Genomic DNA, 22,587 nt, shown 5'->3' on the forward strand with positions numbered 1-22,587 from the left:
GGGATAGCATTATACGTGGGCTACAACCACTTTGGAGGTGTCGCGTTCTTTTGATGAAAAAAATATGGGCCGATCCCGAAGGCAGCGCATTCTAAAAATATGCGCCTATCCCAAAGCTATGGCAGTGTAACACACTGTCTCAAAGCGCTAGCTGTAACGTGGCGAGAATACGGGACACTGTCACGTGACGTGCGCGCCACGTGTTTCAAAGAGAGACTTTAGCAAAACAGACGCAGGCGCGCTGTCGGGACCTGATTGTTGGCTAGAACATTAAGCTGCTGTGCTGGAAGACAATGGTTTGATCGCCCCATTGGTCACGCATTTCTTCACACAGCTTTATAAGCGGACTTCACCCCTGTTGGAGGCATCTAACAGAAAAGTTGTTGGTGGGGTGAGCAAGCGCGTCACAGTTTGCACGAAGTTGGTAAGAGATACGAGGTATGGAAACGGAAACGTCATTTCGATAAATGAGAGTGTGCAAGGCGTGAATGAGGGGTGCCGAGTTCTGGCCTAGCTTTTTTTTTCTACCACTTCGCTTAGTCGGAATGCACCCGCTGCGATAGTTTAGTGGCTATGGCATTGAGTGACTGAACTAGAGGTTGCGGGTTCGATTCCGGCCGCGGCAGTGGCGGCATTTCAATGGGGGCGCAGCGGAAAAAAAAAGAGGAAGAGAATAAAGTTGGGGTACTAAGATTTAGGTGCATGTGGAAGAACCCCGGGTGTTCAAAGTTATCCCAGAGTCCTCCACTACGGCATGCCTCATAATCATGTGGCTGTCGTGGCACGCAAAACCCCATAATTCATATTCATTTTATATTTTACGGTGTTTTCGCATTTGTCATTTTTAAATCGGAATCGGGCTCGCGTAACGCCAGCGTCATTTTCTTCTTCGTTAACTCCCTGAGGTTCGCCACCGCGATTCTATGTTAGGTTAGCGAGCAAAAGAGCAACACAAAAACTGAAAGCGTGAACCCTAACGCGATATGGGGTGCCGAAATCATCGCCGTTCACACGAAGACGCTTTGAGAAGTCATCCAGTACAGACGTCGTCGTCTCGACGTCGTCTGCGACGACGCTCTCCTCGTCTCTCCCTCTCCCAACCTCCTCACGTGCAGCGCAGTCCCGGACCTTGCTTTCTATATATGGGCACCCCGGGATTTCTCGGAACGCGACAGGCACTCGATGGCAACGAATGAAAATTCCGCGAATGCGTCAGCGTCCCTCTTACAACAGACTCTGCCCCCAGCCTTGGTTTTACACCGCAGCGCGCTTTGATATTCGCAAAGAGGTTCGACGGCGCGGCTTCGCCGTTGAGGGTAATACGCTTATGCCCGTTGTTTATCATCTACTGTGAACCCCTCGGATGTTTCGGTTGTGACCTGTAAACGGTCCACTGACGTGGCGATGCTTTCGAAGCTAGTGTCGTTGTTTATGTATAGACGTAAACTTCAAGAAATAGGCTACAGGAATACTGGTGTTTTCACAAACATAAAAAATACTGCCGAACATCTCCAACAATATGGAAAAAGAATAACAACAAAGGAAGCTTGAAAAAACGTAAAACAAAGAAAAAGAAAAAAAAGATAGGAAAGCGAGAGAACACCAATTCAAACGATGCCTTATATTTCACCTTAAAAGTGGGCAGCACAATATACGTAAATTTGGATCCCAAAAAATATCTGCGGCAAATGAATACCAACTTTATTCACATTGAAGACCCCCCCAAAAAAGTGTTTAAAGCAGAAGAAGATGAAAGACAGAACCAGCGCCTCTTCGCCGCTAACACGTAGATTCAGAAATTGCAGTGCGTAAATTGACTGTTTTAAGCGTCATCGTGTTATCATCCTTCTGAGACCAAGTACACGTGGCAGACCTTATATTGGTTGTGTTTTGTGCCACGAGCTCTGTAGCAGCAATTACAACCAACCATCACCACTGTTGCATTAATCTTAATCCTAGTGCCACAGCGTTATGGTACCCTAGGCAGACATTCCTCGTCCCTCGAATGATAGCGACGACCAAATGCACACCTTTCCTATGGGCACGCGCTAGTTATACGGTGGCCATACTTTATCACACTTACCGCTCGGCGACGTTTCCTTTCAGCAATGCGAGCACTCCCACTTTAGGAGAGAGATGCTTTTCCAAAGCCAAATCTCTTGGCGTATGCTGCCTTCAGTCTGGTTCTATGAAAAAAAGGAATAAAATGAAGACAAAAGCGCGAGAAAAAAGGAATTATACTATTCGTGCACTTCCTTTGTGTGGGTTTACGCGAGCGAACCTCTTCCGCATTTGTTCGCCCTGGCGGCAGGGTTCTTATTATTTCAGAGGGAACCCCGCCATTAAGCAGAACGTAAGGCGGCAGAGACAGAAGGAAGGAGAAAGAAAGAGGTGGGCTGGAAGCGGAACGACTCAAGCAGGAACCTTTTATACGCGCGCCAGCGAAACAGGCCGACAGAAGTAGAGAGAGAGGAGGGGGTGCGCGAACTGTTTGCACTGTTCTTTTCCTCTGGGAGTCGCGACTTTTGTTTTCCAGACTGTGCGGCAGCGGCAGTGGCAGTGGCAGCAAACACCACCAATACAAACGCACAAGCACACACAATAAAATGTAACACAGCGGCGCGTTGTACCACCACCCGCGCGCGGCGCTCTTCGGTCGTTCTCACAGTTCCGTTCACTTAGCTTCGCTCTGACGCAGGCTCCGGCTTATTTTATATTTTTTTTTTCTCCTTTACCGAGCTAAGTCGGGCGTGCAGAAGCGCCGCTTTTCGGCGCGCCGCTTCTCTCCTTATCCCCGTGTCCGATTGCAGCTCGCGCACGCTGCAACGGCGCGCCATTTCCAAAGCTTCGCCGCTGTACTGCCGAGTCTCACGGGGAAGCCGCCTCCGCCGCTGCTCGTGGATACAGCGCGACTACTACTGCCAGTTGCCGCCGACGGGTATCTAGAGAAAACGTCCTCTTTCTTGCTCCGGGTTCCTCCGCCGTTCACCACTATTACTCGCTGCGAGTACCGAGATGCGTCCGCGTTCTTGTTTTCATCTTTTCTGTTCTTCTTGTTGTCTCGTCTGCAACGAAGGAAGAACGACGGCACTGGTTTCTGCTTTCGCCTTCTTTTCTTTTTCGAGGCGCTGATCACTGAGTCGTATATGTGTGAGTATTGTAGGAAACTCCGCGTCTCTTAACCTTTCGCAGGCTGCCACCACGTCTCCGGGGACGCTTATAACACTTTTATAGGGACTGCGTGGGGGTTGGTGGTAGAACGACGACGCCTAGATCGCTTCGCGCTTTCCTCCTCCTCTCTCTCTCTCTTTCCTTCTCGGTCGAATCGCTTAAGATTAGGATAAAAGGTTGTCGTAATAAAAACATCGCACGATTTCTATGCGATCCCGGAGCTTTTTCTCTGAGTATGCTCTTGCTTTTCCACTCGCGCCAGCCAAACTACTCGCATTTGCTTTGAAGTTTTAGACGACGGGGCTTTTAAGGTTGGCGCTCGTAAGTCCTTATAACGTGTGCGGTAACGTTAGTCTTTTTTTCCCGTCTCTTTGGTTTTGCGAGGCACGTTCCACGAATGAAGGTTAAATCTGAGCGCTCATTTTAACAGCTCATGATCCGGGCTCTCATTTTATTTTATTTTTTTCGATAGTGAGGACTGCCGAAATGACATTGCTATTATCTTTTTTTTTTTTTTACTGAAGAAACCCCCTGGGCAACTTGACTTTTAGAACGCAGCTGGAATTTTGTAAGCTTTTGAGAGCCCGCATCCTTCAGTGATACAAACCTGATTTCTTAAAACGAGTATGTTACGAATTGTAAATTGGTTCTTACGGCTAAGCTTGCATAGAGAAGAGAAACTTCGTCCACTTGATATATTAAGAGAACAAAACAGGGTGATTTCGCCATTTTTTGAAGAGCATCAAGCATCGTAGCGACGTTTAAAGTGCCTTTCAAAATATTTCGCTAGAAGAGAAATATAACTACATAAACTGAACAAGTTAGCATTTGACATGGACCTTGGTATAAGATCTAGAATATTTCGACGAAAGAGAGCGCAATGTAAGTTCAGTGAAATTGCATTTCCAGAGATTTTGCAAGCACGTCTTGTTGAGTGCTACTGTCGCGGTTCTTGATGCGCGTGGGTTACGAATTATACCTTGGCTCTTCCGACAAAGCTTGAATGGAGTGATTGAAACTCCGTAGGCGTTCTAACTTAAGCAAACGAAGCAAGTTGGCTCAACAAAAGCCATGGGGATATGGTAATCTGGGCTCCAAGAAGTGTTCAGAATCTCACATCCTTGCGTGCGCGGGTAAATATAGCTACGCGAAATGTACAGGTTGGCATGGGTCGTGAAACATTGTATGGCAATTAACAAACAACATTCGTATCTAGTATGCTGATCTCGTAGTGTTGCTTAATCCCTACTAAGGTACATCGTTTTCTTCGTCGCTCGATTAGAGAGAAAGAAACGTTCTTTAAAGATGCTGGATATGTTTGCCTGATTTTCCTGCAGCATGCAAGAACGATACGCGTGCACGTAATCGAAAGCACGACGTACGAAATGAGTTTTTTTGTTGTTGCACTGTTCCTATTTCAGTCCCGCGTTCGTTTAATAACCGCCTTTACACCGTGATGAGATTCCATCGTCGTTACGCAAAGTTTCCCGGAATTAATTCTTGTCCCCATTACGATGCTCCAAACACGGCTGCCAGGGTTCCCTGCCGCGCCTACAGTGTCTGAAGCAGGACGAATAAAAAAAAAGCCTGGCAACTACAAAAATAGAAGAAAAAAATAGCTTGATGTAATTACGAGATCATTTGGCAGGCCCGGTTACCAGTCGCGGAGATTAGATGCTCATCCCGCAGGAATAGAAACTCGCCACGGTACTCGGATTAGAAGCTCGCTACTGCATGCGCGCACGCCAGGTATTCGTCGGATGTGCCTTCGCGGAAGACAAATATGAAACGCGAGAGCAGGAAAGTGAATGCCGAAATAAGGGCGAAGCATTTCGTACTTCAGGCAAGATGCATTTCCGCGGGCTGCGCTCAACCGAACACGTGGCAGGTTGCGTGGATCATGAGCGTAGCGAAAGCCGAAAATCCCGACCCCCTAGCTTGCGCAGCTGCGTTTTCGTCGAATACGGACGTTCGGTTCGTTAGCACGTTATTTCGGAGCCGTTATACACTGCAGAGAACCAAGCGTTAATGTCCTCACGAGCTGTAGCAGAAACAGAGCAATCAAATTGAAGCTGGGGTCTCTTACTGTTCTCTTTCTTTTTTCTCTTTTTCTTTCTTTTTTTCTTTGCGTGGAGGCACAGTTCCCAAGACACGTGTTCCATAGTCGATAACGACCCTAATAATGTAGTCAGAAGTGCGTTGTCCTGAAGCTCGAAGAGAATTCATATAAATGCTCCGACCAATCACGTGTGCTCATTTCTGCGACGTCACGTAGGAGCTGAAATTCCTTCAACGTCGGCACCTATCCAAAATTATGTACGTCTCGATGCCCGGAAGCACGGAGGGAAAGGGCAGTGCGCTTTTGTGCGCGGAACTTGTCCGGAAAATCTCAGGTTTTCGCCAAGTGTATCGAGCAAAGGAACGGCGCACCAATGTTCGTCAGTGAAACTCTACCGGCGAGGCCGTTGGTTCAAAGGGCGCTTCTTCTGCCACTTAAATAAAATAAATTCAGGTGTCTTACCTGTCAAAAACCACGATCTGATTATGAAGCACGCTGTAGAGAGGGACTCCGCATAATTTTGACTACCTGAAGTTGGGTAACGTGCATCCGATGCACACTTCACTAGCGTTTTTGCATACCGCCCTCTTTATGCAATGCGGCCGCCGCAGCGTGAATCGCCTCCACCACCTCGCGCTCAGCAGCGCACAGACATAGCAACGGAGCTGCTGCGGCGGGTACGCTTTTCGCTTCTGGAACGGAATAACGCCGTGATTCCTTTTGCTCGATTCCATCCATTCGTTATCGCTCACTGCTCACAACCCGCCGCCACTCCAGGGGACAACGCAGCCGGAGTGCTGCTCGGAACACTGGCCAAGCACGAAAACAGAAAATAATTCAAATAGAATCGTTACATTATCCCGGTTCTCAAAATGAGCTCTCAAGAGGGCGAACGGACTTCCGATGCGCGCACATTTATTTATTTATTTATTTATTTATTTATTTATTTATTTATTTATTTATTTATTTATTTATTTATTTATTCATGTACCTCACAGTCTCCCCGAAGTAGTATTGCGGGAGGGGAGGATACAGTGAATTAGCAAAAAAGAAAGGAGTAAAAAAAAAATTATACATTCTTAGCGAGTAAACATGAAAGAACAAATATCTAACAATATAAATAACGCGATAAATGAAACAAGACGAACCCACCGTGGTTGCTCAGTGGCTATGGTGTTGGGCTGCTGAGCGCGAGGTCGCGGGATCGAATCCTGGCCGTGGCGGCCGCATCTCGATGGGGGCGACATGCGAAAACACCCGTGTACTTAGATTTAGGTACACGTTAAGGAACACCAGGTGGTCGAAATTTCCAGAGTCCTCCACTACGGCGTGCCTCATTATCAGAAAGTGGTGTCGGCACGTAAAACCGCATAATTTTTAAACAAGACGACTGTGAGAAGTAGCAGAAAAAGGGAGTACCAAGAAATTATACAAATGGTAGCTGGTGAAGACGAAAGAACAAGTCTCTAACAATGTTAAAGCAGTACAAAACAAGCATTCAAATAAAAAAGAAACTGTACAGCTTCGCTAAAGGTATTTACTTAGGTGCGCATAATGGTTTAGTAGTGATTAATTATGGAAATAATATGCATAAGCACGCTTTCAAATATACAGGGTCAAGAATGTCAACTATTTCGTTTGGTAGGTTATTCAAATGCTGAAGGGCACGTGGTAACGCGGAAGAATTGAAAGCATTGGTTCGGCTAAAGATACGCTGGAAACTGAGATGATTATGCAGACGCCGAGATGTACGAGATGGACGAGTGAGTGGCACGGTGGACGGGCGCGTGCTATGGACTATTTTGTGAAATAGACAAAGCAATGCTATGGTTCTTCGTGATTCAAAAGATGAGAGGGATAACGATGACCTAATGCTAGTCACGCTAGAATCACGGTGATAATCTCTGACAATGAAGCGGGCGGCGTGCTTTTGGACTGATTCGAAAGTTGCGATTAGGTAAGCTTGATGAGGTGACCATATAGGGGCTGCAAATTCCATTTGTGGCCTTACGAAAGTCTGATAGGCGATCTGTCTGGTCAGGGCAGGAGCATCGCGCAGGTTACGTTTAAGATAACCGAGCCATCTATTGCTGCCGTAATACGAGCTTATCAGTTAGCCCACTGCCAGGACTTGACACTTGGTGGGACGGGTGACAGGAAATGATTACAATCGCGAGATATTAATCTTTACAAAATATGGTCCCCGGTTAGCGTGGTTATGCAATTCTCTATAGGAGACTAGGAAGCTTTAATTGCAACTCTGTACCCGGTTTTGTATGCATATACACTACGTCGTGTATGTGCAAGATGTTTCACAAGGGTAAAAATAAAAAAAACATCATGACTCACTGTAGCACACAAACATATCCGTCTGAGAAGAGGATAGACGGAAAGAAGCTAGCAGGAGGGACGTTTCAAAAGTAAGTTTCGTCATTTTTTAGGAAAGAAGATGTTACACCAGGTGAAAGAAACAATCGCTATAAGAATCCACACCCGTTGCGGGTTCAACAGTAGGAACGTCAGTGGAGGAGGAATGAAGCATCCGCAAACCACCGATGAAGAGAGAGTAGTAGCAGACCGGGCGTGCCCTGTATAGGTTATTCGAATACAAATCACAATGGCAGATAGACGTGTGCTGACAACGTGGTCGCCAATAGAAGTGCGTGCTGTTATCCGGTATGAATGGGTGCCTGTCCCCTGAAATGAAAGCCGCACTCTCGGTACGTCACTTTCAAAACAATATTGAGGTGGAGCAGGCTGTGCGATAATTCCTTGCATCGCAGGGCACCGAGTTCTACCAGATTAATTCCTTCGAACTGATTGCACGCTACGATAAATGAATCAATGCTGGTGGCGAGTATGTGGAAAAATAGCGCAAGGGGTATAGTTCATGATACCAGGTGTATTTTCTTTTGTTCTGGGGGGGGGGGGGGGGGCGGCAATAAAGTTTGCGCGTGAAAATAAATGACGAAACTTACTTTCGCAACGTCCCTCGCATATTGTTAATATCATAAAGTAATAATTATCTGTTTTATATGTAAAACTATCTGAACATGTTGATCGAATTCAGTGCACCTTTAAGTTTAGTAAAAGCACATCTCCGATCTCCTCTTTATTCGTTATTCAGTCACTCAAGCTTCTTCTGCTCGAAGAGCCTCGTGATTTAGCCCATGAGTAAATGACAGAAGTTCATCCCTTTGAGCAATGTCTCTGGGTATTTGTAAGGCAGACTCGGATACGTACAGCGCCTCAACCCGCCACGCGAAGTGAAGGAAGCGCGCGGAGAGAATTAGGTTTCCTCGTGGCGGTGAAGCCAAACCTAATCTTCGCAGGTGCTTGTTGCGCCTCCTACTGTATATACACCGGCAAATGCGGGGACGTGACGCTTTTTTCTTCTTTTCGTTCAGACGGCAACGTTGCATTGAAGCTCTTCCTTAATTCTGCTTTCAAGAAAGGTAACTCAGTTTTCCCCATGCGGAACAAATGAATGGTGCTGATGAACACGATAACGTAAAACAGGCGCGGGAAGTTGAGTGAATTCACGGTGAAAGAGCTCTTTTCGTCCCGAGGAAACGAGGCGGTTCAACTTGTGTCAATGCTTGGCAAGCTTGCCATGCCCCCTTGGGTCTTCTTTCCCGCAGAAAGCAAACAACTATGCTTGCTAGTGAGAGAGCGAGAGACAGAGAGAGAGAGAGAAAGAAAGAGAAATAAAAAGATGCGACGTGGTAAAAAATACAGTGTTTGCAGGGAAGCAAAGGGGTAGGACAGAGGTGGGCGGAGGTTTCGACGCAATCTAGGCCATGTTGTCAAAACCGACCGCATACTACAGTGTGCACAGGAAAGAGAAAGATGGAAACATAGAATGGTGGAAAAGAAAGGAAAAACAAGCACTGCAAAGAAGAAAGACTGCAGCAAGGTGGCCGTGATGGGAGCTTCTGCGGGTCTCCCGAGTTCGTCGCTGGCTCGAGGGTGGGGCCGCGGAAACCAGAAGAGAAGGGGGGGGGGGCGCACGAAAATCATGTTTTCCCCGGCGCAAATATTGCGGCGGGTCGCGGCCACGCTGAGCAAACTCACTCCGCGCTATAGCGGCGGCGGCGGCAACGACGATGGTGGTTTCACGCAGCTTCTTGTACGGCGGCAAACCCCTTGACTGATCGTGTGCCCGAGCGCTCCTGCGCCAAAGCACCTCCTTTCCCCAACCTCCCTTCTCTACCCTCGTGGGTGCGGGCGAGAGGGCACGGCCTTCCTAGCTAGCGAGCTAGCTGCTTCGCGTCATATGGCTCGGGGGGAGGAACTACATGCGCCCGTGGGTTCCTGCTCTGAATTGGGCACAGCGCGCCCGGCCGGGAGGGTCTCCTGCTTCGCCATGAATGTGAAGGAGGCCCGGGCCCGCTGATCGAGAAGCGACGGCGCTGACCCCGAAAGATGAAAAGGGGCGGGAGGGAGTGGTGGAGCGATGCGGCATAGCGTGGCCACAGTTGTTCAGAATGGCCGGGCTTTTCGTTATCGTGTCTCCTTTCTCCGTTTTTTTTTTCCTCCCTTTACAAAAGGAGGCGTCACCGGCAGTGCCTCTGGTCACTGTCGCGCAATTTATATCGGCGCGCGCGTGGCATGCACAATGCGTAGCGGCAGACAGTGCCGAAGACTCGGAAGAAATATACGCGCGGTAAGGTGAAACTCTTTTGAAATATGACCCTCTGTGTTTGTTTCGGCTTGTACCGCGACAGCACCGCGCACTGGCCTATAGCGCACGTCTATTCCGCGCATTTACTTACTAGGCTCGTCCATTCATTCTGTTGGTCTCTCTTTTCGGCCCCTCACGAGCTCCGTAGCCGAAGTGTTGGCGTGATTAAATGCAGGACTGGTTCAGCACGTAGATGGGGAAACAAAACTGTCGGCGCAGTGCGTCAGCCTCAGCGTGCAAAGTAAAGAGGAATAAAAACGCACAAATTATGCCGGAATGCTTTCAAAAGAGCGATGCAGCTCCTTCAGCACTTTGAGGATCATTAATGCAGGGTATCCACGTGAAAGCTCACTGATTTCAAGATGAAATAAAACAGAAACTGTGACACATAGAAACCTGCGGTCTGTGGCATCACATAAAGCAATTCAAAAAGTGTTTTGTTGCTTTTTTTCTTCTAAACGATTCCTTTTGTTGTGTTTCAGGGGCTGAATAAATACCAAAAATGAAGACACCTCCGGAGAGAGCCCAATGTGTGGTGTGGTATGCGAAAACTAAGTCAGCCATTGCTGCACAACGAAATTTTCAACGTGAATTTCTTCGAAAACCACCAGACGGCAATGGGTGACTTCGTTTCCGCATGCCACACCATACATTAGGCATTCTCTGGAGGTGTTATTATTTTTGGTATTTATTTAGCACCTGAAACGAAATAGGAGGAATTGTTCGGAAAAAGATAAAAATAATTTTTTAATTGCTTCACATGATGCCACAAACCGCAGGTTTTCTTGTTTCATAGCTTATTTTTTATTCATTTTGAAATTACGGAGCTTTTATGTGGACGCCCTGTATGTAACTTGCGGTCGATCTCGATATCTGTAACGGTGAGTTGGACGCTGCACGAGAAATGTTATATGGCCCATCTCTTGTTAGATATATCAAACATTGTCAAATTGTGACGTTCGCTGACGTCTGCAGTCGCATCGCATCATAGATAACTTCGTTATGTTTAAAAGCAGATATGCTGTTTAAAAAGCAGCAAGCACGTGACATCTAGAACTGAGGAACTGCCGAATTCAGATGCACTGTTGCCATCTACGGTAAAAAAAAAAAAGAAGTGGCAGTGTAGGTACAATCTCTGTGTTTGCATCTAATTACTTTTCCAGCGCTCACAACAGTTTAAATGCGAAGTGGAGCGCTTTACGTGAATATATCGTTATTTGTACTCTGCGTTAGGTATGACGCCGGCGGCCACGGTTTGCTCATAAAGAAGAAGAAATGTTGAAATTTTGTCACAGGGACTGCAGTTTCTAGCTCTTTCCGGAAACAGTGAACCGTGTGTTTCTCTCGGATCTCTGTCTAATGCCTTTTTTTTTCGTTTCTTTTCTTTTCCCCGCAGTTGGTTATACCATGAAAGACATCCGCTACCGGTGGTCGGACGGTGACACTTCCGTCCGCATCGCCAAGGAGGTAGAGTTGCCGCAGTTCAAGGTCCTCGGTCACGTCCAAAAAGCCAAAGAGGTTGCCCTAACGACAGGCAAGTCCAATCACTGCCGCGGCTCTGCGCTGCTACCCTCACCAAAAATGCTCCCGTCCCAAGCACCCACTTCTCGCAACGAAGCACCACCGCGCAAAAAGAAAAAAAAAACAGAAACGAAAGAAAAGCAAAACGCGAGATAACACAAAAGAAAAAAGCCACTCTCCCTTCCGTTCCTACTGGCCTTCCCGAACCTTCATCTATCGTCTCTTGCCGCGGATGCGTTAAGCCTCGTTCCTGCGAAACCATTCGTCCTTTCTTTTTTCCTAGATGAAAAAAAAAGGGGGAGGGGGGACGGGTATTGGAGAACCATGCGCCCGTTGGCGCATCGGTAGCACCCGCAGAGCCAGCGCTTCCTTCCGGGCCTTGCGTTGCCTGCTCCGAAGCATCGATTGGCGAACTCATTTGTCCACGCAGATTCCCGTTTAGGGATAGTAAACTGGAGGGGGTCGCAGGGGGACGACACTTCCCCAAAGCGGCCACACCTGATGAGCTGTGCCGGCCCTCCGCAGTGGGTGGCCAGTGGCCTGCACGCGCCCTGTCGCCTCCGAGAGCCGCCTCTGGCGCAATACTGGGATCGGTCGCAGCGTGTAGTCGCGCTCTCAGCCGCGTGTGGATCGCATCGCAAATCAGTGCCCACGCCGTCGGCGCCTGGCCAGTTCTTCAGTCAATCAATCGACCGGCGGAACCGAACGAACTTAGCCGAGAGTAACTTTTCTTCCCAATTCGAACAGAGTGCGCGTTCGCCCTGCCTGAACTCTTCCTGCCCGGAGAAGCCGGCGTTTAACCCGGCTCTCCCCACTGTAATTTAGGCCGGACGTCTCGCGTTTATTATCGTCGGTGCCTCGCCACTAGATCGGCTCTCACTGGCGTCGCCTGATTAGCTTTAGCGGCGATTGGAAACGCTAAGGGTGATAAATACGCTCAATGGGGGGTAGCGGGAAGCTGCGTAGTTTTTCGGCCAGTGAGTCGACTAACGCATCGGAGCAGAGTTGAGGGAGCAGTGGTCGGATTGGATGTTTCGGGAGCTGACATCTGCCTTGAACTTTCTCCGTAGTGTCATCTGTCGCTACTGCGCGATATTGAATAGGGATGGTGTGATATGAGAACCCGTCATTAGGGATCGTGAAGATGAGCGCATGCGCCTCGGAGAACAGCCCGCTATTTTTTTCATTGCTGAACCATTCCTTGCAATAACCAATTTCTGCAGGTTACAGAATTATTTTTTACTAACTGCGGCAGACTGAGGAGAAGCGTGACTGCTGAAGAACCCGCTACATCAAAATCATAACTAAGAAAACAGAACACTAAAAAAAACATAAATTAAAGACGAAAATCAGCGGAAGCTTTTACAAACGTGTGTAGTACACTTAAAGAAAGAAATAGTCCAGGCTCAGAATATATCGTAATTTCAGCAATGTCTAGAAGTATCTTTACAGATATGTTGCAGACTTATGGACTTGCACGTTTCTTCGAATGATGCCTGTCGACATCAGCCGGAAGGCCCTTTCGGAAGACTATTGTAGCCAGCAGACCAAAGGAACAACGTCAACAAGAGCTAACTAATAGCGCGATAACAACCAGTAGTCTGCCTAAATTTATTTCTTTAAGAGATTGCCTGGCAAGTTCAAGTTGACAGCACTTCGAGACGGCGTCTGGGCAACATTGGGCAAAAACATGTTTAAGGACGGGACGGGCAAACCGCAAGGAAAGCGCTGACTCGGCGTTGGAGCCACGAAATGCGCCGTGTAATGCATGTTTTTGGCAACTTGTATTCAGCATACGCAGCTGTTGAAAATATAGCCTCTTCATGACGTTGTAAACGTTGCGCGAAACTAATACAACCATAGTTCGTTATTCCATAGAGTCAGAAAATGTGCATTTGATACTTTTTTACTACTCACCACAACATTATGCCAGTGAATGCACACTTCGTAATTGTTCCTTTCTCTTCGTCGTTTTTTGTAATTTTTTTTGAAACAGCGCTATTGCCATTGCACCAGCTAACCGAGTAAGCACTTCACAAAGCAGTGCACATGGCTTGATGTACTTATTCTTCATAATCAGTTTTATTTTTACACCAATATATTATGTCTGCACGTAAATCAGTTCATCATTTACATTGCATTGTTTTTCTTGATATAGGAAGCTGTGATCTCTGCATGAAAGCAGTCCTTTTCGCTCGAGCCATCGATCTGGTGCGTGTTAGACTTTGAATACATTCAACAGTAAGTTGCAGAGTCACATGTGATGTATTAAAGTTCCAATTGGAAGCAATTCAACAAACATCACTATTCCTCACCTTACGTTCGTATTTCTGATTGTATTCTGACGCTGGTAAAATACTCTCATTCTCTTGCACAGGCGCGTTGTCGCTGCAGCTAACGTTATTTCGTCCGATGTTGTTGTTTTCTTTGTTTTTTTTTATTGGTCAGGCATAAACAGCACTCTCAGTGGCCCCCTACAACTAAGCTACATAAAGTGTTGAAAAAGATGACGTAGGCATCTTAGTGAAGCTTGTAGCCTGAAGAATGAGCAAATTATGCAATTTTCTGTCACGACAATGTATCCATCTACCCTTACATCTAGGGGATCCCTATGGAAAGGGGGGACACGGAATTTTTTGTCTAGTTCACGAATTTGTTTCCGCCAATTTTTCTAACGTGTTTAGAGCACGGGTCATCATTAACCCTAATCGTGACATACTTAGGTACTGCATTTTCGGAACGTGATGGCGGTTCAATAATCGTGAGTATTCAACCGATGATGATGAAATAACTTCATTCGTAGGCCGGCCCATCTCCTTTTTCACTAATGTGTCGTTACTAATCTGGAAACTAACCACCCATTTCTTCATTAACCTAAGAGGGGCACGAGGACGCCAGTAGCACTAGCATCAAAAGGACGTACTCTATTTCACTGCGCCGCTTTTCAAGGCGCATAAGGTTCCACGCGGGCTATGCCTCAGAGAAACGTTCTTCCCAAAAAAGTGCCTTCAATGCACATAAACAAAGCTACCATAATCTCCGTTGCGTCGCCGTGCCGAATATCACGAGCACAATTGCGGTTTCCTGTAACAGCGCAGCGTCGACGTCCGTGTAGTCGGTCAAGTCATTTCCACTCAGGCATTTCCACATCGCGAGGTGGGCCCCTCTTTTGTTGTTTACATAAAGAAGTAACAAAAGAAGAGACGTGCACTTTACGTATTTGGCACCAAAAACCACGTCCTTGATTATGAATAATGGTACTTTGCAATATGAGCATTCGTTTTAAATTAAGCGCTCGGTAACGGATAAGGTTGAGCACGTTTGCGCTACGTTCACTTGGAGCAACCACAGCGCACATCGCCTGTTTCGCGAACTAACCACGTTTTAAGGGACTGCGTTCGTGTAGTAGTCACAGCTCTCTTCTCTTTTGTGGCGTTTAATAACCCGCGTAGAACACATAAAGTGCCAAACGCTGTAGAGCGTGGTGTTCACAGTCTCTGCCACCTACACCCTGCCCATCTTTTCTCATGTTGAGAAACGAGCACCTACACGCTCACTCAGCGCATGCACTTTGGTTAATAAGCTCGCTGCTGCCCGATGCCGCGCTCAAAGTTTCGCACTGTGCTGGGAGCCGTGTAGCTGCTCTTTTGCAACATGACATCGTACTCGCCACCAGCTGCATGCTCCCGTCTACCAGCAGGCGTAGATGCCACGGGCAGTTCGTTAGCTAATGCACAGCACTCACTGCGCGCTTTCCATTCACTCATGTCGTCACAGTTTGCCCACTTTCGGCGAGCTTGCTCGCCCATACCTTGAAGCGTCGTCAAGCTGTAGTCTTAGGTCTGGCTTCTAGTGGCTATACTGTAAGTGAGCAGGCTAACTGTGCCCGCCATGCCACGCCTACGCTTGCTTTTAAGGTGCGAGCAACCGACATGAAAAGGCCTGCGAAAGAATGTAAGCTTTGTGATGCTGTAGCCATCGGAGCTTCGAGCCGCTGTGCAAAGTTCTCACGGCACACGCCTCAGCTGATGGACGAGAGCACAGCTTCGAGCGACGAAGGCTTCTTTTTTTTTTTATGTGCGTGCGTGTGTGTGCCCACGTCGAAGCCTGAGAGCGAGTGCCTGTTTTCTCAGCCTTGGTGAAAGAGCGTTCTTTGAGAGAAGCCAATGCGATTCTTTCGGCTCAATCGGAGGATAAGAGAAAAGACACAGAGAAATGCGAGGGGAGGGGGAGACGTGTCGCCAGCGCCGCTGCAGCCGGCAGACTTCGCGTAGGTTTCTCGCGACCTGTGCGCCGTCGCGCGGGTGCATGCGACGACCAGTAAAACATGGTTTCCCTCTCCCCCCCACTTGCCCCTCTCACATCCGCCCTTGTCCTTCCTCTTCCGCTGTCGTTGTAGGAAACTACTCCCGGCTGGTTTGCGAAATACGGTTCGTCCGTTCCATGGGTTATTACCTGATCCAGATCTACATCCCCGCCAGTTTGATCGTGGTTATTTCGTGGGTCTCCTTTTGGCTCCACCGTAACGCTACACCAGCTCGCGTCTCCCTGGGCGTGACCACAGTGCTCACCATGACCACACTCATGTCCAGTACCAACGCAGCACTGCCTAAAATCTCGTACGTGAAGAGTATCGACATCTACCTGGGGACTTGTTTCGTAATGGTGTTTGCCTCACTCCTGGAGTACGCCACGGTAGGATATCTGGGCAAGAGAATCGCCATGAGGAAAGCCCGCTGCCAACAGCTGGCTAAGCTGGCCGAAGAGCACAGACAGAAGCGAGCTAACGCCGCTTCAGCGGGCGAGGCCGGCTCAGAGCCCTTGCTAGCCAGTCCTGAAGTGCCGGTAGTCAAGACGGTCGTAAGTACACGCTGCACTACCCAAACTCCCTTCTCGAGCTTTTTTTACTCACCCGCACCTGCAAAGACGTCCCGATGTCGCTGCTCAGTTCTTAACAAAGAACAATTCTTCTTTCTTTTTTTAATTTATTCTTCTTATCTTTCTTCTTTCTTCTTTTCCCCTTGCTCACTTCCATCTTTCCTAATACCCTGCGTGTTCACCTACGCACCGCTCTTTTGATGTTGTTTGTGCCGTCTTGGTGTTGTAAGTTAACGGTGCGGGGCCTACCGCAAGTCCTTACCACCAGGCTGGTGGCTCAGTTTACTGGTGGCAACGATCAAGGTAATTGGAAGGTAAGTGATTTCAAGCCATTGTGGCGGCGATTTTGTATACTACTCAGTAGAATGGCTTCCATTCCATCCTGTGGCATTATTCCGGAAGGTTCCTGCAGAAACAGTAAGTCTTGAATGCGTCCGTGACAACGTGTAGGTGTTGAATGTTTGTGCGTCAGCATCTTCACTTCAACAATCGTGTTTTACTGGTGCGCGATACGTGCTCTACCGCGTTCTGGATGCTGCAAACAAACGTGACAGGGTGAGCGCGAAAATTCGCTACAGTGGTGGGACCGAGGTGGAACGCAGCGCGGTGTTGAGAAACGCCTGGCGTCAATGAGACGATTGAGCCGAAGGAATTAATGCCATCTGCCGCGATTGATGTTGGAGCCGCACAGTTCTCTGCCCACAGCACCAGCTATGAACTTAGGCACTTTGTCATGCATGAACCTACGCTGCACAGCTTTTTGCTTGCACCGACTCTAGGATGCTGCGATAGAACGAGCTCATATTCATGCTTGCTTCATGAGGACCATATTCGTGAGTTTCGTAGCGTTTGAGATCACCATCACGGAAGGTTTTGCCCACGTCATCATTTCATGCAGTGCAATGGTGGAATCATTGTGGCATACGGACATTACATAAAGGGATCTGTGTCTTGATCTTCCGGAACGAAGTGACCTAATTTTCTAGGCTATATGTCCAAAGCTTATACTTATCTTCTGTGTGATTTTCTCCTCTACTTCCAAACAGCACGTTCTCTGAGAAACAGCACACTCAATAACATAGTGACACTCCAGGCAACCCAATAGAACTTTCCCGATAGGAAAGGCCTTGGAATACACTAAACCATGTTTTAGCAACCAGGATCTGCTGTCGTGTGGGTGGTGATTCACGCGGGCTTCCTCAGCCGCGTCTTGCCGCTGGCCTACAGAGATAGCTTACCAATGGCCGCCTGTTTCTTCACTTCCCTAGGGAACTACTCACGCTTGGTATGTGAGATACGCTTCGTGCGTTCCATGGGATATTACCTGATCCAGATGTACATCCCTGCTGGCCTCATCGTCGTAACCTCTTGGGTGTCCTTTTGGCTCCACCGTAACGCTAGCCCGGCCCGCGTGGCCTTAGGCGTCACCACAGTGCTCACCATGACCACGCTAATGTCCAGCACGAACGCTGCACTGCCCAAAATATCGTACGTCAAGAGTATCGACGTCTACCTGGGGACATGCTTCTTGATGGTGTTCGCGGCCCTCCTGGAATACGCCACGGTAGGATATCTGGGCAAGAGAATCACTATGAAGAAGACGGCCAAGCAGCAGCTGGCCAAGAAGGCGCAAGAGCATGCCTCCCGGAATGCACCGCCGCCTTCATCGGAGCCCGAGCCTGAGCCGGTGATGGTCAGTCCGGAACTGCCCGTTGCCAAGATAGCCGTAAGTACATCGCGCCTATAATTTTCCTATGGCCTGTCCCGCTACTTGCTTTGGACGCGTCTCTGCGATCTCACTGTTCCTCTGGTTCGTCTTCTTTCTTTCATTATCTTCTCTTTCTCTCTATCTCTCAGCCTTTCGGCATTCATTCTAACACCTCTCTCTCTCTCTTTCTCTCTGTATCCACCCTTGCTACTCCTGACACAGCTTTGTAGTGTTGCAACAGTGTTTGTAGCGTTGTTTAATGAGACTGCTGTCTCCCCGACTCACTTTTGCCTCCCTAGCACGGAAGCCTCCTTCCTATGGCGGGAAACGAAACAGGTCAACAGGAACAAGGTTTGGTGCATTCCTCATGCAAGCTCAGCTTGGTGTAAAACCTTTTGCATGATTCTCTTCTTACGTTCTTTTCGGGGGCTCTAGCTACTACCTGCGGTGAAAGGTAATGTATGAACGTAAGGGACGCTATGGCTTATCCGTAGAAGAGGTTTCATACTCGCGGCAGGTAGATGCGAAAGGCGATTCTTTTAGCGCAAACGGGTAGTTTGTGTCCAAACAAGATAACTTGGCTATTAGCCTTCTTTACACTTGTGTATCGCAATACCATTAGAATTGTTTGTCTTGATAAATTACCAAGTTCTAAATAGTAATGACTGTGGTCACAATAGTCATTCGTCAAACTTTCCCTTGAGGCAAAATAAGTTACTCACCTTTGTAGTTATGTAATGTCTGCACATGACACATCGTACAAGATGTAAGTGCTGCATGTCACGCCCGCAAATAACCACGATTGTACTGTCGCACTGTTGTCCAAATAACGCATATAACATTATATGATTGACGTTCACCGGCTTGTGGTGATTTTCTCAAATTTGGAGTTCTCGAGCCAGCCCTTCAGCCTTCTACCGTAGTCTTTATAGTCATTCCACTTCACATACCCGTTTTATTTCTGTAGAGACATTCGAGGGCACTCGGATGTTTTACGAGCGTCACGAGCAAGCTTTCTTCCCGTTTACCTTCGCGTGATTTTACAGACTCAGAAGGCGTACACTTAACGCGCTTTGCAGTGAATAGCAACGGCGCGTACTACAGCTCTGCCTATCGGCAGTTAATAACTGCGTCAGAATGAGAGCTAGAAATAAGGAAGCAACAAATTTTGAGCACTTGTTGAACACCTGCTTGACTGCGAGAATAGCTTATCTGATCCCCAACACATGTGTCCTCGTATTGCTAGTGGTAGAAGGTAAATTGTTGATTCTTAGCTATGCAGAACAGCTTGTGCGTTACATCAATATTTTGAAGTACTTACATGGAGAATTCGCCTGATTGCCCAATAAAGCTTACAACGTGCAGAAATACTTTTTGCTTTAAGTCAGTGCCGAAAGGCTTGATACGCAGTAGGAGCACCATTGCGCTAAGCTAGGGGCAGGTACGACGGCCCTTACGACTACTTTTCTGGTTGCACCCACAATATATCATGAATGAATCCAGTTTTCATGTTAACGGCGATTTTACGTTAGATATAGACTATATTAAAAGTTATATCTTGTATTTAATTAAATTACAATGGAACTAGTAATGGTCTAAGTGTATTGCACCATTTTTCAATTTTGAGAGAACCGAGAGTCTGAACTCAGCGAATGAGAAATCACTTGAAACTCGATCCCGAAAGGTCGTTACTCGTTCGACATACTTTAAAAGAAATTTTGAATGTGAAGCACCAGACGTGCTGTAGACGTTTTACGACGTGTTTATAAGGTCGGCGCCTCTTCCTTCTTACTAGAGTACTTCCTACTTCTGCGCGCATTAGCTCTAAATTTGTCCTATTGCATTAAAGCAACGAGGACCGTTGGAAACCACCGACGCTGCTCGTGCTAAAGGAAATGGCTCCCGACCAAACAGTGGTATTTTCGAGAACCACTCAAAGTGTTCTGCTTAGGGGACGAAACGGTAGCAGTTCTTCTCACGAAGGCTTTCCCTCACTTTCCGCTTCACCAAATCAACACTCATGTCTCACGGGACAAGTGCACGCACTCCATGCACATGACTCCGGCACCCCACTGCTCTCGCGAAAGCGCACGTTTCTTCCCTCCGTTTCTCTGTGGCTTACCGATTCGATGAGAATCGTCATTGTCCAGCCTTGTTTGGCTTAGTCGTAGAAGGGACGGGAGCACATGCCAACGCCGAGTACTTTTCACGTTCAAGGACAAACCCAAGTACCGCCTCTTCGTTGCCGCCACTTTCTGGTGCTGAGACGGTCGCGACAACGAACAATTGTCGCTATCCCTGGCATCGAGCACGCGAAAGAGGTGGCACTTCGCCAACGTTCTAGTAAGAATATGTCACGTGTGGCGTTTCATTCACTTTGTATTGCAAGCTGGCACCGTAAAGAATGCGTGGCGACAAAGGGTACACAAATGGTGCGATCGTGCGGTGAACTCTGTCTGTCATCTCTAAACATGCGCCCCCATTTATTCATGATGCTATTATTCGACTGATTTTTTCTCAACTTCGAAAGCATCGTTGTCCCTTCAACGTTTCATCTCCAAGATCTTCATATAAAGGTACGACAACAGCTACGACGAGCACAGAATGAATCAGGTCGGAAGCAGATGGACCCACATAACTCCTGCTTCTTGACTTCCCGTCGCAAGACAGTGACTGGAATCTGAGCCATTCGTCATATGCACGCAAGTATAAAGTGTCTCAACACGACGACCGATGTCATAAATTCATGACTAAATTAACTTGAGCTCACTTATAACTGTTTGCGTGGCTAGAGTGACTCAAGTAGCGGCTAGGATCGTATAGCTCGAATAAAGTTTCACATGGTTCGCAAGTTGCCGATCAACTATCGAATGTGTATAGTTAAGGCGGGACTGAACTAGGCAAGCTACTTCGCGCCGATCAAACCCGAATGTGGATCGCGATGACCGACAGAGTTCACAGGGGCACGCCGAGCGCAATCCGATTGAGCAAGTTCTGTTGCACCGTCTCGAGCATCGTCGCGGGAGCCGCGCAGCTTAAAAACGCGCTCTCCTGTGGCGTGTGTCTCCTCCCCATCTCCTTCCCCCGATTCAGGAAACTACTCCCGCCTGGTATGTGAAATACGGTTCGCCCGCTCCATGGGCTACTACCTGATCCAGATCTACATCCCGGCCGGATTGATCGTGGTTATTTCCTGGGTCTCCTTTTGGCTCCACCGTAACGCTAGTCCAGCTCGCGTCGCGCTCGGCGTCACCACCGTGCTCACGATGACCACACTCATGTCCAGTACCAACGCAGCGCTGCCCAAAATATCCTACGTCAAGAGTATCGACGTCTACCTGGGCACATGTTTCGTAATGGTGTTTACCGCGCTCCTGGAGTACGCCACGGTAGGATATCTCGGCAAGAGAATCACCATGAGGAAAACCCGCTGTCAGCAGCTGGCAAAACTTGCAGAGCAACACAGGCAGAGATGCGCCGCAGCTTCTTCCAACGAGCCAAGCTCTGAGCCCTTGCTAGCCAGTCCTGAAGTATCCATTGTCAAGACGGTCGTAAGTGAACACACTCTCTCTCTCTCTCTTTTCTTCTTCTCTTTAAGGCCTCGTTGTATTTCTTTTACCTCATTACTTTTGTGTACTCTTCATTTTTTTGTTTGTGCGTTTGTTTTTTACGTCTTGCTGTCTGCTCTCGCATATACTCGCCTCTTTTTGGCGAGCAACCGTCATGAAGTGAGTCAGTTTGGTTTGAACAGTTTTCTAACGTAAGAAGCGGGATTGGTCATTTACTTCGCAAGCTCGTTCAATGTTCGTGCGCGCAAATTTCAAGCCCAGTATTTGTGACCAGTTTTATTTCTTCATTTCTAGTCTACGTTTACTTAGATACGCGTATTTGAAGTTGTGCGTAGCACATGTCTCCTAAAGGAAACAAGGTAGTTGTCCGTACATTTTAACGCGAAACAGTTAAGGACCCCATGCCACAGAACATCCGGCGTCGGTATCCGGCGTCCGGCGCCGACCGTCCTGTGAGCGAAATATTATTCCTAACCACGTATACCCAACCACGCACGCACCTCGTGTAGCGCAGAGGCGTTACTGAACTAACTAAATTTCTCAAAGTAAAATGCGTCAAAAACATCGTGCAGTACGACTTACACACCACCTACAGATACAACACAACGTACAGATTGTAATTTGAACGTTCAAGAAATTATAGTTTTGTTACACGGAAGCTCAAACACAAACCCCTTTTCAAGCGTTTTAACCATTCATGGAGTGGCGCGCCCGGTTCCTTGCAACACCATCCAGGAGGTGCTCGCATCCGCGCATCCACGGCCCACGCAAGAGGCCGCGTTTCTACCAGAAAACGCGCCTTCCTGCGTAGCGTTCCCCACCAGCGTTTCCTGGCAAACATTAACGATATATAAGCTGCAGTTGCCGGGAAACGTAAGGAGCACTCTGGGATCTTTGAATGTTATCGCGTTCAGCTCCTAAAGACGAAGCTTGAGCGTTCTCCAAATTTTTACTCCCGTGCCAGCGCATTTTGTACAGTGTAAGTGTGGGGCTCCTG

General features: G+C 47.9%; 1 protein-coding gene and 1 long non-coding RNA gene across 3 annotated transcripts in view; one reads left to right on the forward strand and one right to left on the reverse strand.

The window, feature by feature from the left end:
- Positions 1 to 22,587, forward strand: part of Rdl (Resistant to dieldrin) — a 225,350-nt gene that overhangs the window by 188,424 nt on the left and 14,339 nt on the right. Inside the window, exons 8-9 of one of the 2 annotated variants that reach the window (XM_065426929.2) lie at positions 11,311 to 11,448; positions 21,115 to 21,572. In XM_065426929.2, coding sequence (XP_065283001.1) covers positions 11,311 to 11,448; positions 21,115 to 21,572 — 596 coding nt within the window. Of the gene's footprint in view, positions 1 to 11,310; positions 11,449 to 17,581; positions 18,040 to 21,114; positions 21,573 to 22,587 lie in introns of both variants that reach the window. The other variant, XM_070535419.1, reaches the window with a different exon arrangement.
- LOC135898155 (uncharacterized) overlaps positions 1 to 22,587 on the reverse strand; it is a 64,833-nt gene that overhangs the window by 20,059 nt on the left and 22,187 nt on the right. The window contains exon 3 of the long non-coding RNA XR_010563275.2: positions 2,084 to 2,186. This is a non-coding gene — a long non-coding RNA (uncharacterized lncRNA). The remainder of the gene's footprint in view (positions 1 to 2,083; positions 2,187 to 22,587) is intronic.

This window comes from Dermacentor albipictus, chromosome 3, assembly GCF_038994185.2.
Source record: "Dermacentor albipictus isolate Rhodes 1998 colony chromosome 3, USDA_Dalb.pri_finalv2, whole genome shotgun sequence".
NCBI lineage: Eukaryota > Metazoa > Arthropoda > Arachnida > Ixodida > Ixodidae > Dermacentor > Dermacentor albipictus.